Raw genomic sequence first — 13,529 nt, forward strand, 5'->3', positions numbered from 1 at the left:
TTCATGGAAACGTCTGCGATAGGTAGAGCTTGTATCGAAGTGTCGAGACAGCAAAAGATCTGCTATTCTCGGCTGAAGATATGAGGGCCAGAGATCATTTTGCAATTTTTGATCCATCGGTACCACATCTCCCCTATTGCTATCAATTTGTACCTTTTCTTTGCTCAAGTAATTAGATTTACCGGTAGAGCCGAGTAAGGTGTTTTGGAAAAGGTAGTAGGGGAGATGTGGTAGGCTACTGATGGATCAAAAATTGCAAAATGATCTCTAGCCCTCAAATCTTCAGCCGGGAACTGCCAATCTTTTGCTGTTTCAACACTTTGATACAAGCTCTAACTATCGCGGGCATTTACATGGATATCCTGATTTTGAAATATATTTATAAACGTTTAGAATTTGTTGCTCGAACGTATCATCGGTCCCCAGCTGGTGGGTCCAATGGCACGCGACCGTGGGACCTATGAGACTTACGATCAAAACTCAAATTTTTTTACTTATTTTGTTGTGTAGTTTAATCTAAGCTACATCATGCCAATGAAAAATGTTTCGTCGCCACGTACAAGAATAAAATGGATTTTATCAACTCAAATTTTGGTATAAATTCACGTTTTGATTTCCGCCGAAACTTACAAATTCATTGCCACATACATATTACCGGAAAATCGACATTTTGACTTTCAAGTCTCTCGTAATAGCGATAAAACACCACGGGTAACTATGATGTACAGCCTCTATATATGTAGGCGTGTTTCTGTTGTTAAGTGATTAGTTGGTCCAACTATTTTGCTTGATTTGGCTATGGTACCATAGGTACCCCACCCTATAAATATTGTAATTAAATTGAAAATTGCCGACCAGAGGATGGTATATTGATTCTAAAAATATGTGCCATTATATACCCTGATGGAAGCCCTATATTTCACATGAAAAATTATTGCGGGTTTGTTACTCTGGAATGGGATATAGAAAAATGTATATGTCGATCGAAATTTACTTTGCACCCCTAAAACGTAAATCTTTGTCACAGACCCCATAACTCACGCAGGTTGTAGTTTATTGCATGTGAGAAAAGATTCTGCTAACATGCCATTGTAGACAAAGTCGCGTACTGTACCTAATCATGTATAATTACCACAGAGAATTTTTCAAGTATTTTCGGTCCCAATGTCTCATCGGTACCACATCTCCCCTACCCTTAAATAATAATTAAACATCTTCGGGCGTACCTGTTAGTATATTGACTCCGTTACATGATGCTATTTCGTGACCTCCTATCTGCTATGTCAAAAGATAATGAAATCGCCCAAACGTACTAAACTAGAAGATGATTTCAAATTGGTATTTCTTTAATTGCAAATATTGTTTGCTACGGGATGTCATTTCTCTTGTAGGGCTCAGATCGCCAGGACAGGAACATTTGGCTCCAGCCATTTAGGCGTCTATAGACAATTAAACATAATTGTATATATATCGAAGCTTTCGATCAAAACAAGAGAAGTCCTTTTCTGCCAAGGTCTTCTCGCTGCTAATCGTTCTGGCACACTTCTCGGAATCGCATGTTACATGGACCATAACTTCATGTCTTGGTGCGACGTGGCGTGATAAAGGTGGACGCCCAAGTGCTATTTCTATAAACCCAATATTCAAAATAGTTGACAACTCCAAATCGCGCGCAGCGCGAAAAATGACCCAGCAAACACAGAATATATTGCAGATATATTTTGTATATGACTCAACTACTTCAAAATATATCTAGTCATATGTATTGTTTATATAAATCTGTCGACACATTTGCACATATATAGGACATCTTCAAAGATACCTGTATGACATTGTCATGATATCTTGCTTGACCCTAGATGAACCCTGACCCTAGGTGACCCCTGACCCTGGTTGGGTACCTTGACCTGCCACATCCTGCACTGCCCTTATCAATGAAGACTGACTGATGATTTTACAAATCATGCATGGCTTTGTTCGTGTATTAAATCAGCACAGAACTGCGCAATTACTTCAGCAAATATTGCTGCCTAAGCATAAGTTCGAAATCGTTGTCGGAATTGTCAGACTCTGTGATGACAGCCTTGCTCCTGTTATCTTCTTTATCGCCACCCTATAACATAAATGAGTAAATTACTACAATTGATTATTATCACTGTAGAACAGAAGTCGTTATGTGTTTGGTTGTGGGTAAAATGGGATGGTGATCTGAGTTGCATTAACCAAAAGACCTGAAGCCCTCTTTCAAAAGCGACATGACCTTTACTTTTACACTGAAGATATAATTAACGCAGTTACGCTTTCAAGATGAGAAACCAGAACCTGTTCAAGTTCAATAATGCCTGTCATTATAGAGAAGATTTTCATGCTATTGGCGTCATGAAGACGTGCTGCTGGGAACGGATTTCAAAACCTATCGTTTGGGCACGGGGTGAAGATTGTTCTTTACATTATCATTTTATTATTAATATGGTAATAGTTGCCTGTGAGAGGCTGATGTGATAATGATCGCTCATTCCATGTACGGCATAGTAAATATATGCAGTGGTTAGCAAACTGGGGTCTGCGAGACAATTTTTATGACTGCAAAGTACCTTCCAAAAATTCACACGATCCAGAAATTTTCGAATATTTTAATTCCTAGAGTATAAAATTTTTTAGACAGGTTATTGTCTGAACCAAAATCGAAGTTGCTTAAAATTATTTTGTAAATCAACATGAAGTAGAGTTATTCAAATGAAATTTTATTCTCCCCGTGCGAGACAAATGCGACCCACGGAGGGAAATTGTCACGTAAATTTTCTCGTAAAGTTTGGGGACCACTGATATACAATGTTCTGAAGATGAGCGGCAAGAACAATTCACTTACAGTCCACTCATATCATAAAAGACACAACTGTCACACCACACAATCATCAAACTTAATAACAAAATTACCTTGCAAGATCCAGCAACAGTTAGAGATCTTGCAACCTGATCTTTAGTTCTTTTATCTGGGATCTCGAGGTCAGGATGAGCCGATCTGCATGCTTCTAAAAAGAGATATAATTAGATGAAGATATCCACTGTCCAGTCACAGTCACGGTATATTATACATCAGCCATCAGACAACGAACAAAACTCGTCAACAACTAGAGTACTAAAGTAGATAACTTTGCACATCAGTGACGACATATGACGTCAAACGATTAAAATGTTGAAAAATCGAGGCTTTGGCTCAACTGTTTTTTACGTTGATTACGTTCAATTTCCGTCAATAACCGTTGATAACTTACGTCTAATAGTCTTTTCAAGTGTCACTCTTGCTTTTTTGACCCTTAAGACTAGGATTTCCATACTTTCTTTACAGCTATGCTGGTCATCATATTTTCGACAGTTTCCGGCAATTGTACACCCCGGAATCCCATTAAAGCGGCTACCTGTAACAACATTATATTAGTGGTACACAATACAGATGGTACTGCCTTGCATTAATGGTTTGCACCAGAATTAACAATGACATTTATGGGCATTCGAGATAAAACCATCCACACCATAAATTTCATGGTCACGCTCATCAAAGGCTCGGTTGACTTTGCGATTTCGCAATAAATCACATTGGCAATTCAATTTTGGATAATAGAACTAATTTCGAGAAGGACCCCTGCTGTGTCTGAAAATGATTCCTTGGTGTCGGCGGAGACCCCTGATTTAGACTGTCAATCGCTTTGTTCGAATGAGAAACAAAAACATACCAGTTCAGACTTTGCCGTTGTTCAAAGGTGTTCCAGCTGTGACAAGGTTTCACAGGGATCTTCAATTATATCTTTCAGCAAAATTGTGGCACTCGATTGAGGTCTTTTGGAGTAATTGTCGATATGATGTCTGAGGAAATCCATCATCTGGTTTTTCTGCAACTTCATGTCTTTGATGCACAAGCTAAAAAGGATTCGATTACAAGGAAGTTGGATTGATCTTCCTATGTGATAAACTTACCATTACTTTATGACAGTTGTTGTTGATGGTCAAAATTTTGTAGTTCAGCGATGATTTCAAATGAAGGAGCATCTGAAAAACAGCGAGACTTTATTCTCAAATTCGAGAACGCATCAAAGTGCTAGGAACTTACTGCAGGACTTAGATCTCTGGCCGTTACATTCAATGATGGGATTATGCCATTCTTGAACACTCTTTTCGCTAATGATGGCAAACTTGCATTGCGAGCATCATTGATATCACTCCTGCTTGCCAGAATCATAAGATGACCGCATTCTTGAAATTGGCATGTCTTGTATCTGAATACTTGGATTACGTTTCTTCCTTGCAGGAAAAACATCATCTACAAATTATAAACGTTTTACATATATATATATACCATATTGCACAGAATAAAAGGGTATACCTTGACCATCAGTTGACGCCGAACTATTCAAAAATTGTTTGTTCCGCTGACGTTTTGGCCGCTGCGCTTCATTTTCAGTCCAGACTATGACAAAGACGTGGGCAAGCCACTACTCTCCGCAACTTTTATTATATCACTAAAAGCTACGTTCCGTACATCTAAAACAGATGGATAATGTAGATGGCAAGGTAGGCCCACTTGGAAAACAGTACGCTAATTCTGAGTTTATAACTTACTGGATGAGCATTTCATCTGTATCTTTTATACAGAGACCAATTGCGATTATCATATTATGGTTGCTTTTTGTTCTTGGCCTTACCGTGCTATTTGCATTCTTACGCAACCACCAGCCATGCAATTCTATTATAGATACAAACAATTTCGCACAATTCACAATTCATAAGATATAAGCTAGGAATCAATGAGATCACTTCTACGTCGGTTTTCCAGCTTTTATGTATTACAGCAACAGCAACCGGTTGTTCTTGTTCAACAAAAAGCACAACAGCAAATGATTGCTCGATTTATTGATCGACTAATACCCACCTATATTCATTTACAGCAAATCCTTCACTATGATTATATAAGAAGCATATATAAATTACCTTGCACAGTGAAGTTTTCGGTATTCTTATATAGAAATATGCTTGGATTAGCCTCGATTAACTGCGATTTCCCTAAACGCTACTAAAACCAAAACGACAACGATATCTGCACTGCAAGCCGCCATTATCAGAGCGCTTCTGTCTTTTGTCTGGCGGTTTGAAACCTGCGCGCCGAAACGGGTGTTCGCGTGGGGAGAAAGTGCCTCAAGCCATTGAGTCACTCGGCTACGACGGCTAGACGGCTACAGTACGGAGTACGGATGAGCAGCCGGATGGTTTTCAGCGTAGCCGGAGTAGATCCGGATTCTGAATTTGCTTTGACAGTTCAATAGAAAAATCCTGCTACAATCCGACTATCAAATAGTATAGCATTATTTTGGCAGCAGTTTTTCGGGTTACCCAGAATTCATAAGATTTTCAAATTGCCGCCTGGATTCGGATTCCAAAATTTGGGATGGCCAAGAATCAAAATATCTGCAGAATCACGCGAAAGCGGCGTGTGACAAAAGGAAAAATATTCGATCATAGCAATTTACAACGATGTAAATTGCTATGATTCGATAGTGGCAATTATGGTGACATATCACCCCATAAGAGTAAGACATCAATAAAATTGATAGTATAGATAAATTATACCATAAAATGAAACAATAATCGAATTTGATTCCTCACAAATGTATTTTCGGTATTTTGACGAAATTTGTTGGATAAGAAAAAGATGTACTCAAGATACGTTTCCGGACAAGATATGCACAAACACAATTTTGAGATAATTAGGATAACAAAAAGATATCCGAACATGTCCGAAATATATCTCGTGTTTGCTGGGGATTTGACAAAATTGCAAAATTACCAAAAAATATTCCATGATTTATGTTAATTCACGAAATAATTTTGGGCCCACCTAGAGCTCATCTCCCCAATTCGGTGGTTCGGGTTGCGGCAGTTACAGTCCTGTCCACAATGTATCTGCGATACCTGGGTATATCCACAGTAGATATATCGGCGATCCATACGATATCTGAGTATATCCATGGCGCCGAATAAACTTCGTTTATTTAGTACAATACAATATTCTCTCCAGCTTACAAACAAGTTTACGATTTAACTAACAGAAGATTATTGGAAGTTCAAGATTACTTTATAATCCCAAATTATAATGGGTGAGTTGATATTTTACAATACCCGATTCATGCGTATTAGAACTTTTTCCATGGTGTAATCATGTGAATTCCGCATCTTCATCGTCTCACCTACTTTTGAGAACGGAGTATTTGTCAACCAATTGCAATGATGAACTAGCGGAATTGCAATGATGAACTAGCGGAATTCAAATGTTGTATACACACTGCTAAGCAAGTGTATCGGAGCATGTTAGAATGGCTGGCTGATAGAACGCCTGTTGTGTAATTGTGTGATTTTCAAATTTGTGACTAATATTTGAATTGACATACACCACATCACTGTAACGACAACAAGCTCCCTCTAAGAACTAAGGTAAATCTATGTTGAGCGTCACACATTGCTAAAAGCAACGGAGAAAAAGCCTTTGCAATAATAGTAGCCTAATCACTGCTGGAATTCAGTGGCGCGTCAATCCATATATACCTCCCATTGATGCAATTATGAGATTGATAAATATTTGAAAATTCCGATGCATTGTGAAGCCAGTCCGTGGTAAAGGGTGTTGTATTGACAGGTTTGACCCAAATTGCTTTCAGTACTTTTCAGCTTTTCCCACTGCCATACGACCAAAACGGAAGGAAAAGGTTGGTTGTACTTGATCGACCCGTGTCAAGAGGTATATCTAAAATGATAAAATGGAAGATAAACAACAAGACAGCTTGAACCACATATTTCAGAATGTGTATGATCAAGCGCAAATTCGTTATGACACTATTTATAACTATGTCATTTTCAAATCAAATTGTTTTATTCCTCTGCAAAATTCATCTATGCTAAAACCCAGCTAAGGAAGCCTGATGGATAAAAATGTTCACCGACTTGATTTCAAATTTGACTATCATTTGAATACAGTTATGAAACGCTAAACAGTGGCTCTAGCGATGATATAAGTTGGAATAGTACTAGACTCTCTTGGTTTTTATCGTAGAATTAGCTATGTGTATGAGTTATTATGAGCACTATATTATATTCAACTCACAACGCGAACGTTGGAATTTGGTTCATTATTATTAAATACCGATTCGGGTTTAGGCCGGGGACTTTTTCAGTTCGCAGTGATACAGCAGGGCGACAGCAGATATTTTAATAATATTATGTAACTTGCGCATATAGGTTTTGCGTTGGCGTTTCGCTTCAGTGAGTAACTACCGATTGATCCATCGTTCAATAAATCTCTGAACTCAGTGAGCACTTTTTGTGCCTTCTCGGAATTGGTTGTCAATGTCATACACTTGTCCCGACTAAAGTGACCACAAAGCCGTTGTCGGCAATGTAGGATATGAACATATCATTCACATTTGTTGTCTTCAGCGATTACTTAATGGAAGTATTTGCTAGTGAAAATCTCAATTTCAGTTAGAAATGTGCTGGCTAATACAAGCTTTTTTACAATTTTCTCATAATTGCTTCGCGGGCCTGATAAAATCATTTGTCGGGCCGCATGCATCCCGCGGGCGATCAATCTTTTCTTTGGAGGGATAGCCACGCGAAAATAAGGGCCACAGCTCACATGTTTGATGCTGCCTTGAATAAGAATCAGTATAAGCTCTGAAATATGTGTGGCGTTTCTTGGGATCCCGACCAGCTATAAGGATTTCTCCGCGCACAAACTTGGATGAAGTATCTCCTCCTGCCCAAAACTCACTCACCAAACATGACGTAACAAAAATAAAAAACCATCAACATGGATATATGCATATTATAATTTTTAGAATGTTGCGACGACAGCCGAGGGTATATATAGCTCCCGACAAAGATATTATGCAAAAAATCAAACACTAAAAGAGCTGTCTTCCTTCTATTGAGATTAATGGCTAAAAACAAATATGCTATGTACCTCCTATTTTACCACGCAAAGAAGCAGCTCAGAGAACCACTCGATGGGCTACCTGCCACAATGTTGCCAAAAAAGTAATGCAAGTTCTACCGGTAGCCTACACTGACGCGAACTAGACAGAGAATTTCGTCGGCGACCGCCAAAATCGCGACTCTTGACGAGGCGGTTTGCATGGATTTTCTGCGATTCTCTCCTATTATTGCACAGCACAACAGCGTAGCAGTGCATTATACGCAGCAGGGCTGTGGAGTCGGTAATTTTTCCACCGTCTCCAATTTCGGCTCCGACTCCACGCATTTTCAATATACCGACTCCAACTCCGACTTCGACTATTTTCTCAAGAGAACTGCGACTCCAACAGTATTACCAATTTACTACGAACATATTATGCTTCAGTGATAATTCAATGACTGTGATATAACCTCAAACATATGCAAACATATGAATGTTGTGCAAATTGTTCATTGTGTTGTGGCATAGTTCAAAATATTGACTATGCAATTGACATGGAATAGTGCATTTCTAAATATCCTTCATTTTCATATTTTCAAAGTTTTATAACATGGAGTCTCAAATACCCTAATGTGTATATGATAAATTAAAAAATGATACATCCAATCCTGTATAATTAAAATGTAGATAAAACAATCGAAGTGCAGGATTTGTGTATAAGATATGTATCTTACTAATTCTCTCATTACACAATATATACTGATTACAAGCTCACAGACTCTCGCCATAGTATGCGGATAAGCACTGGTCAGAAACGAAATGTAGGAAGTAGTCATAACATATGTCTATCTACATGCTCTTATAGTCAACAAGGGCGTGGCCAGAATTTTTTTGGGGAGGGGGCGGGGGAAAAAGGTAAAATCCCCCCTTGAAATGTCTGGAGAATATGATAAAAAAAGCGATGATCTTAGGCCCTTATTTGGTGACATACCTTGTAGGGTAAACTTTCACTCACATTCATAAAGGTATTGAACATCCGGGCGTCACCAGATCTGCTTAAAGCGTGGAAATTTTCAAAGGTAATGGATGAATTCGGTCAATGATATTGTTTCTCGCAATCAACCGAATCCCTGGAGGGCTTCGTCGCTTTTAGACCTATCATGTCACGGCTTCACGAGATCATGACTTCATTGTCATATAGGCACAGAGTGTAACTCTTGAAGTTGTGAAGCGCGAATAAATTTCCTAATTCATGACTCATTTTTATAAATAATATTAGTAATTGCATATCATACGATTTCCCACGTGATCAGATTTACCTGTAGAGCTAAAGGAGGTGGTTTCATCGAAACTTTAGGACACGGTTATGATGTAGGCTAAAATTAATTAGTTCTTCAATATACATATAAGTGGGGTCGTCGTTAATAATTAATCTGTTGCATTTTGACACTTCCAGGCCTCACGGCTATAATATGGTTAAAAGATATTGCTATGACACAAATGCACCATACTAAATAAAAAGAGGAACCTCTCTCGTAAGATACACACGATTCCAAGTTGACATTTCGTCACGAGGCGCAGCATTTCCTCATATTGTCAAAATGGTCCTATTAGGTATATATAAACGTATATAAGCAACGGACAATCGGACATATCTATATCACCCGCGCGGAAATGCCTATTTCTATAAATTAAACTCAATCAATATTTTTCTGGAAAATGGGGTACTCATCAAGTCGTGTCCACAGCGCGGCATTAAATCGCGCCAAGATCGAAGAAAATTTCAGGTTTCATGATTGTAACGAAATAATGTTGCACCCCATTCGAGCTCGCCCCAAATTGGAGTTGCTGCTGGGAGGACTTCAAAGATTCAGAAGCTACTCAACTACTCATCCTTAGCTAATATGCTCATACGATATATAATAAAACTTTTCATGAGTTTCTGGAGCGTGAGCCTCCGGCGGGCAACTTACTTGGTTCAAGAATGCTGTTTTTTCGTAACCTCTGGAAAAGTTGACGCCACTCAAGAGATCGCTCACACGTACCACAACTGATTAAAAGGGAAATTTGGTATTTGGTGAGATGGACGCAATATTTATTGCCTCTACTTCCTGCATTTGTACCTTGGGACTCTGATTGCAATGACTTGGCCCCAGAGGTGGTCAAAGTAGTCAAGAAAGCTACTCAAGTAGAAGTAGGAGTAGCGACAAAACAATCTACTCAAGTACGAGTAGAAGTACTTCTCACATAAGCAACCTAAAACTACTTGAAGTAGAAGTAGAATTGACTGACTTTAGAAGTACTCAAGTAAGTAAGTAGTTGTGAAAACGATCCTGATTGGATGGAATATAAAAAGGTGCAAATTGAGCTATGTGATATGAGAGGTGACGAGCTGGATTCATATTGATGCATACCAGCAGGTATCCAATTGTCGATAGCATAAGCATTCGTCCACATCATGGGATGAAAATGATTGTATTGATAAGGAAATGCAATGCTAATCGTCTGTTTTCTCGAACAGCACGTTTTGGACAATAGCATGGTATGGCGCCATCCCCCATATTATAAGGGCCGTAGTTTAGTCGAAGACCAATACGGAGAAGTTGTATAGGATACGGTGTAAACACTTTGCGCGATTAGTAAACGTTATTAAAAAATATGGTGGACCGTAAAAATGCCATATTGTGTAGCTTTATTATCAGAAATTAAAGGCATTACTACACTTGCTTTTATACTTCAACATGTACAACAGAACTGATATTAATTATAACTCAAATATATGATACTGGGAATTGAAAGTGAAGTATAAATACTACTTCTAAAAGCAGAATATATATTTCATGTTTTTAGTCCAGAAAGTTTCAATGGTGGTACGCTAAAACTGGTCTAAAACTAAAAAAAAGTCAAAGTCCACTCTTCCAGATTAAGACACGCCATGGACATGTTAGATTACGATATGACAAGAAAATGCTAGATTGCGAAACATCTGTTTCAAACGTTATGATGAGCCATATATACTGTGATGAATTATTTCATATGGGCGAAGGGCGACAATGTGGTGTAAACGGAACCACGCCAACCCTCCACCTAAATTGTATTCATCGATACTTTCGTGAAATCATACTGGTCACTTCGTATCCACTGCGCGCGAAGCGCGACGAAAATTCCCGGCTTTACTAAACCTTTATGAATATTAAATGTTAATACTGCGTGAAAACAGCTCCGAAATTCCTCAGGCTATCATACTGATTGGAAGATTGAACTACTTCTACTTGACAAACTGAAACTAGCGATAAGTAAGTAAGTAGATCACAAAATATTAAGAAGTAGAAGTAGAAAAAATCAGATCTACTTGAGTAAGTACCAGAAGTAGAGGGAAACTACTTGAGTACTTCGAAAAAGTAGAAGTACTTCGTTACTGACCACCTCTGCTTGGCCATCCTTCGCGATCTTCGTCTAAGGTCACAACGCCAGCGTTTTTTCTAGGATCGCAGTTCGTGTGGGCTCAAACACATCTGAGTACAAAATGCGTATTTTATTTAGGCCTATTTTATTTTCAGCAAACAGGAGCACAGTTGGATTCAATTCTGTAAATCAGGGGTTCTCAACTTTCCTCGTATAACGGGCCGCATTTTAACAGAAAAAGACGCTGCGGGCCGCAAAACATTATCACCATGTATTTGTGGGCTACTATTAAATTTAGGCTACTATAGGCTATCTACCAGTCTTATACGGGCACTTAGTACATTTGCATGCATTCTAAAGCATTAATGGACAGCGTCCGTAAGTTTGCAGTTGCTGTTTGTTTGTGAGAATATCTATCTTCCGGCGGCGCCAGTAAATCCCTTCATGGAGCGTGCATTGCATTCGTTGCCAATTCGGTTTGTGCACCTTTAAACCGTTCCACCAGAGAACCAAACTCTCTGCGTCATTGAGTGAGTGAGCAAGTTTAAAATTACGCTAACTTTTTCGTTACAGAGGCCATTATCACTTTAAGCTTTCGGTTATATGAGAAGAAGTCAGGCGTTTGGGGTGATTTCTCAGCAAACCATCAACCCTTCTCCTTTCCTTCCATGGCTGGAGCCCTGCACCAATAGTTACAGAAGTCAGCTTTGTCAAGTTGATGTTTTTTCATTTATCCCCTCCCCAAGTTTGCCCCGTCAGCATTTCCTCTGGAAATATGCCCAGTCTGATAAAACGCATCTGGATAATTATAGCTATATGCAATGTGTGCGTAGTCGGTGGATTCGTCCAATGCTATACGTGGCAACGTGTTTTAGAACATGCGACTGACACTGCTGTTACTCTTCTGGTGACTGTTGAATCAGACAACTGTAGCTTCGGAATTAGTCAGGTGATGTTGGCCTTGCTGCTAAGTCCAGGAATAACGAATATTCGCACAGTAGGCTATACGTTAAAATTTTATTGAAGTCACACCTTTTCAAGCATCAGATTCTTGGGTTTAGCGATATTCCAAGCAATTTTGAACAATTCGTCTGTAACGTCGTTGGCAATTTTAACTATGTCTCGAAATATGGATTGCTGGTCTTGGCACCTGGCTAGCAACGTTTTCTCTAAGATCACGCGATCTGTTTAACTCCGGAAGAAACTACCGTGGTATCATTTTTATGCTTCTACTCTTCGTTACAAGCTTACAACAAATGTTCTACGACAAATATGACACATCGGTCTTCCATAGCATTAGCGTGCCAGAGTACCAATTGCGTTCATGATGAAAGATGTCGCGGGCCGCAAAATAAGTGTCTGTGGGCCGCATGCGATCCGCGGGCCGCGGGTTGAGAACCCCTGCTGTACATCATACTCCTATTTAGTCCTGTTGTTTGATTTTGATTGATCTTGAGGCGGGCACTCAACTACCAAAATACTGCTGAAACTCGCGAAACGCGACGAGAAATTTCAAATTTAATACATGTGTTTAAAAAACCTAACCTCATATTAAATTACGCCTCTTCCGCCTCCAAGTGGCCACGCCACTGATAGTGAAGTATTAAAGAAATCGGACTTGCAGGCCATCTTAATCATTTGTTCGGACCAAGCATCTGAGCGTTTTTAATGTTGTTAAGTGGAAAGCAGCGTTTGGTTTTGTTTACATCAATTTTAAAATCTAGAAAAATACAGACGGTGTACTTACTCTGTCATATTATAGCGGTATAATTCCGAAAATTTAATCAATTTGTGACTACTTCGGGAGCATGCATATTGTGATTTTCTTCCTCTATGCACCGAATTGCAATTTGTAATAGTGTCAAATTCTATCCATATTGTTACTAATGACAGAGATTGATGGTGCATAAAAATCCAATTCTAGTTATTATTATTTATTAAAGTTACCATTGAAGGCAATTGTTCTCATGATAAAGAAGTTGGAGTCGGAGTCAGGGTCATTTTCTTAAACTCCGACCCCGTCTCCAGCTGCTATAGTTTGTTGTTTTCTACGCAAGTGAGCTTGATCCTTTCAAATACTCATACTCGAGTGAGGTAGCCAATGAATTACATCGATAGTTTTTAAAGCCGAATAGGTCGGTGAACATTTATTTTTCATTTTTCC

The 13,529-nt window shown here is 38.9% G+C and overlaps 2 protein-coding genes and 1 long non-coding RNA gene across 6 annotated transcripts in view; 1 reads left to right on the plus strand and 2 right to left on the minus strand.

Moving 5' to 3' along the window:
• The window catches only part of LOC145443195 (uncharacterized), a 351,124-nt gene that overhangs the window by 227,380 nt on the left and 110,215 nt on the right, over positions 1 to 13,529 (plus strand). The window lies entirely within an intron of this gene.
• Positions 1,967 to 3,904, minus strand: LOC145443492 (uncharacterized). Of its 2 annotated transcripts, none has more exons than XR_013916444.1 (4): positions 3,735 to 3,904; positions 3,276 to 3,419; positions 2,938 to 3,029; positions 1,967 to 2,113 (listed from the first exon to the last, which is right to left on the minus strand). It is a non-coding gene; the product is annotated as an uncharacterized LOC145443492 (long non-coding RNA). The 2 variants fall into 2 exon arrangements; XR_013916443.1 differs by having other exon boundaries at positions 2,938 to 3,032; positions 3,735 to 3,892.
• Positions 3,796 to 4,933, minus strand: LOC145443437 (uncharacterized). The gene is made up of 4 exons (XM_080321402.1): positions 4,382 to 4,933; positions 4,109 to 4,318; positions 3,976 to 4,047; positions 3,796 to 3,918 (listed from the first exon to the last, which is right to left on the minus strand). The coding sequence occupies exons 1-4, from the start codon at positions 4,388 to 4,390 to the stop codon at positions 3,796 to 3,798; spliced, it is 414 nt and encodes a 137-aa protein (XP_080177528.1). The 5' UTR covers positions 4,391 to 4,933.

Source organism: Botryllus schlosseri, chromosome 7, assembly GCF_051294905.1.
Source record: "Botryllus schlosseri isolate E-star chromosome 7, Bs_hap1, whole genome shotgun sequence".
Lineage (NCBI taxonomy): Eukaryota > Metazoa > Chordata > Ascidiacea > Stolidobranchia > Styelidae > Botryllus > Botryllus schlosseri.

Bases quoted from the DNA above. Each gene is read 5' to 3' on its own strand.
- LOC145443437 (XM_080321402.1), bottom strand. The intron at 4,048-4,108 runs GTAAGTTCCTAG...GCTGTTTTTCAG, and splicing joins CCAGAGATCTAAGTCCTGCA to ATGCTCCTTCATTTGAAATC. The intron at 3,919-3,975 runs GTAAGTTTATCA...AATCCTTTTTAG, and splicing joins ACAACTGTCATAAAGTAATG to CTTGTGCATCAAAGACATGA.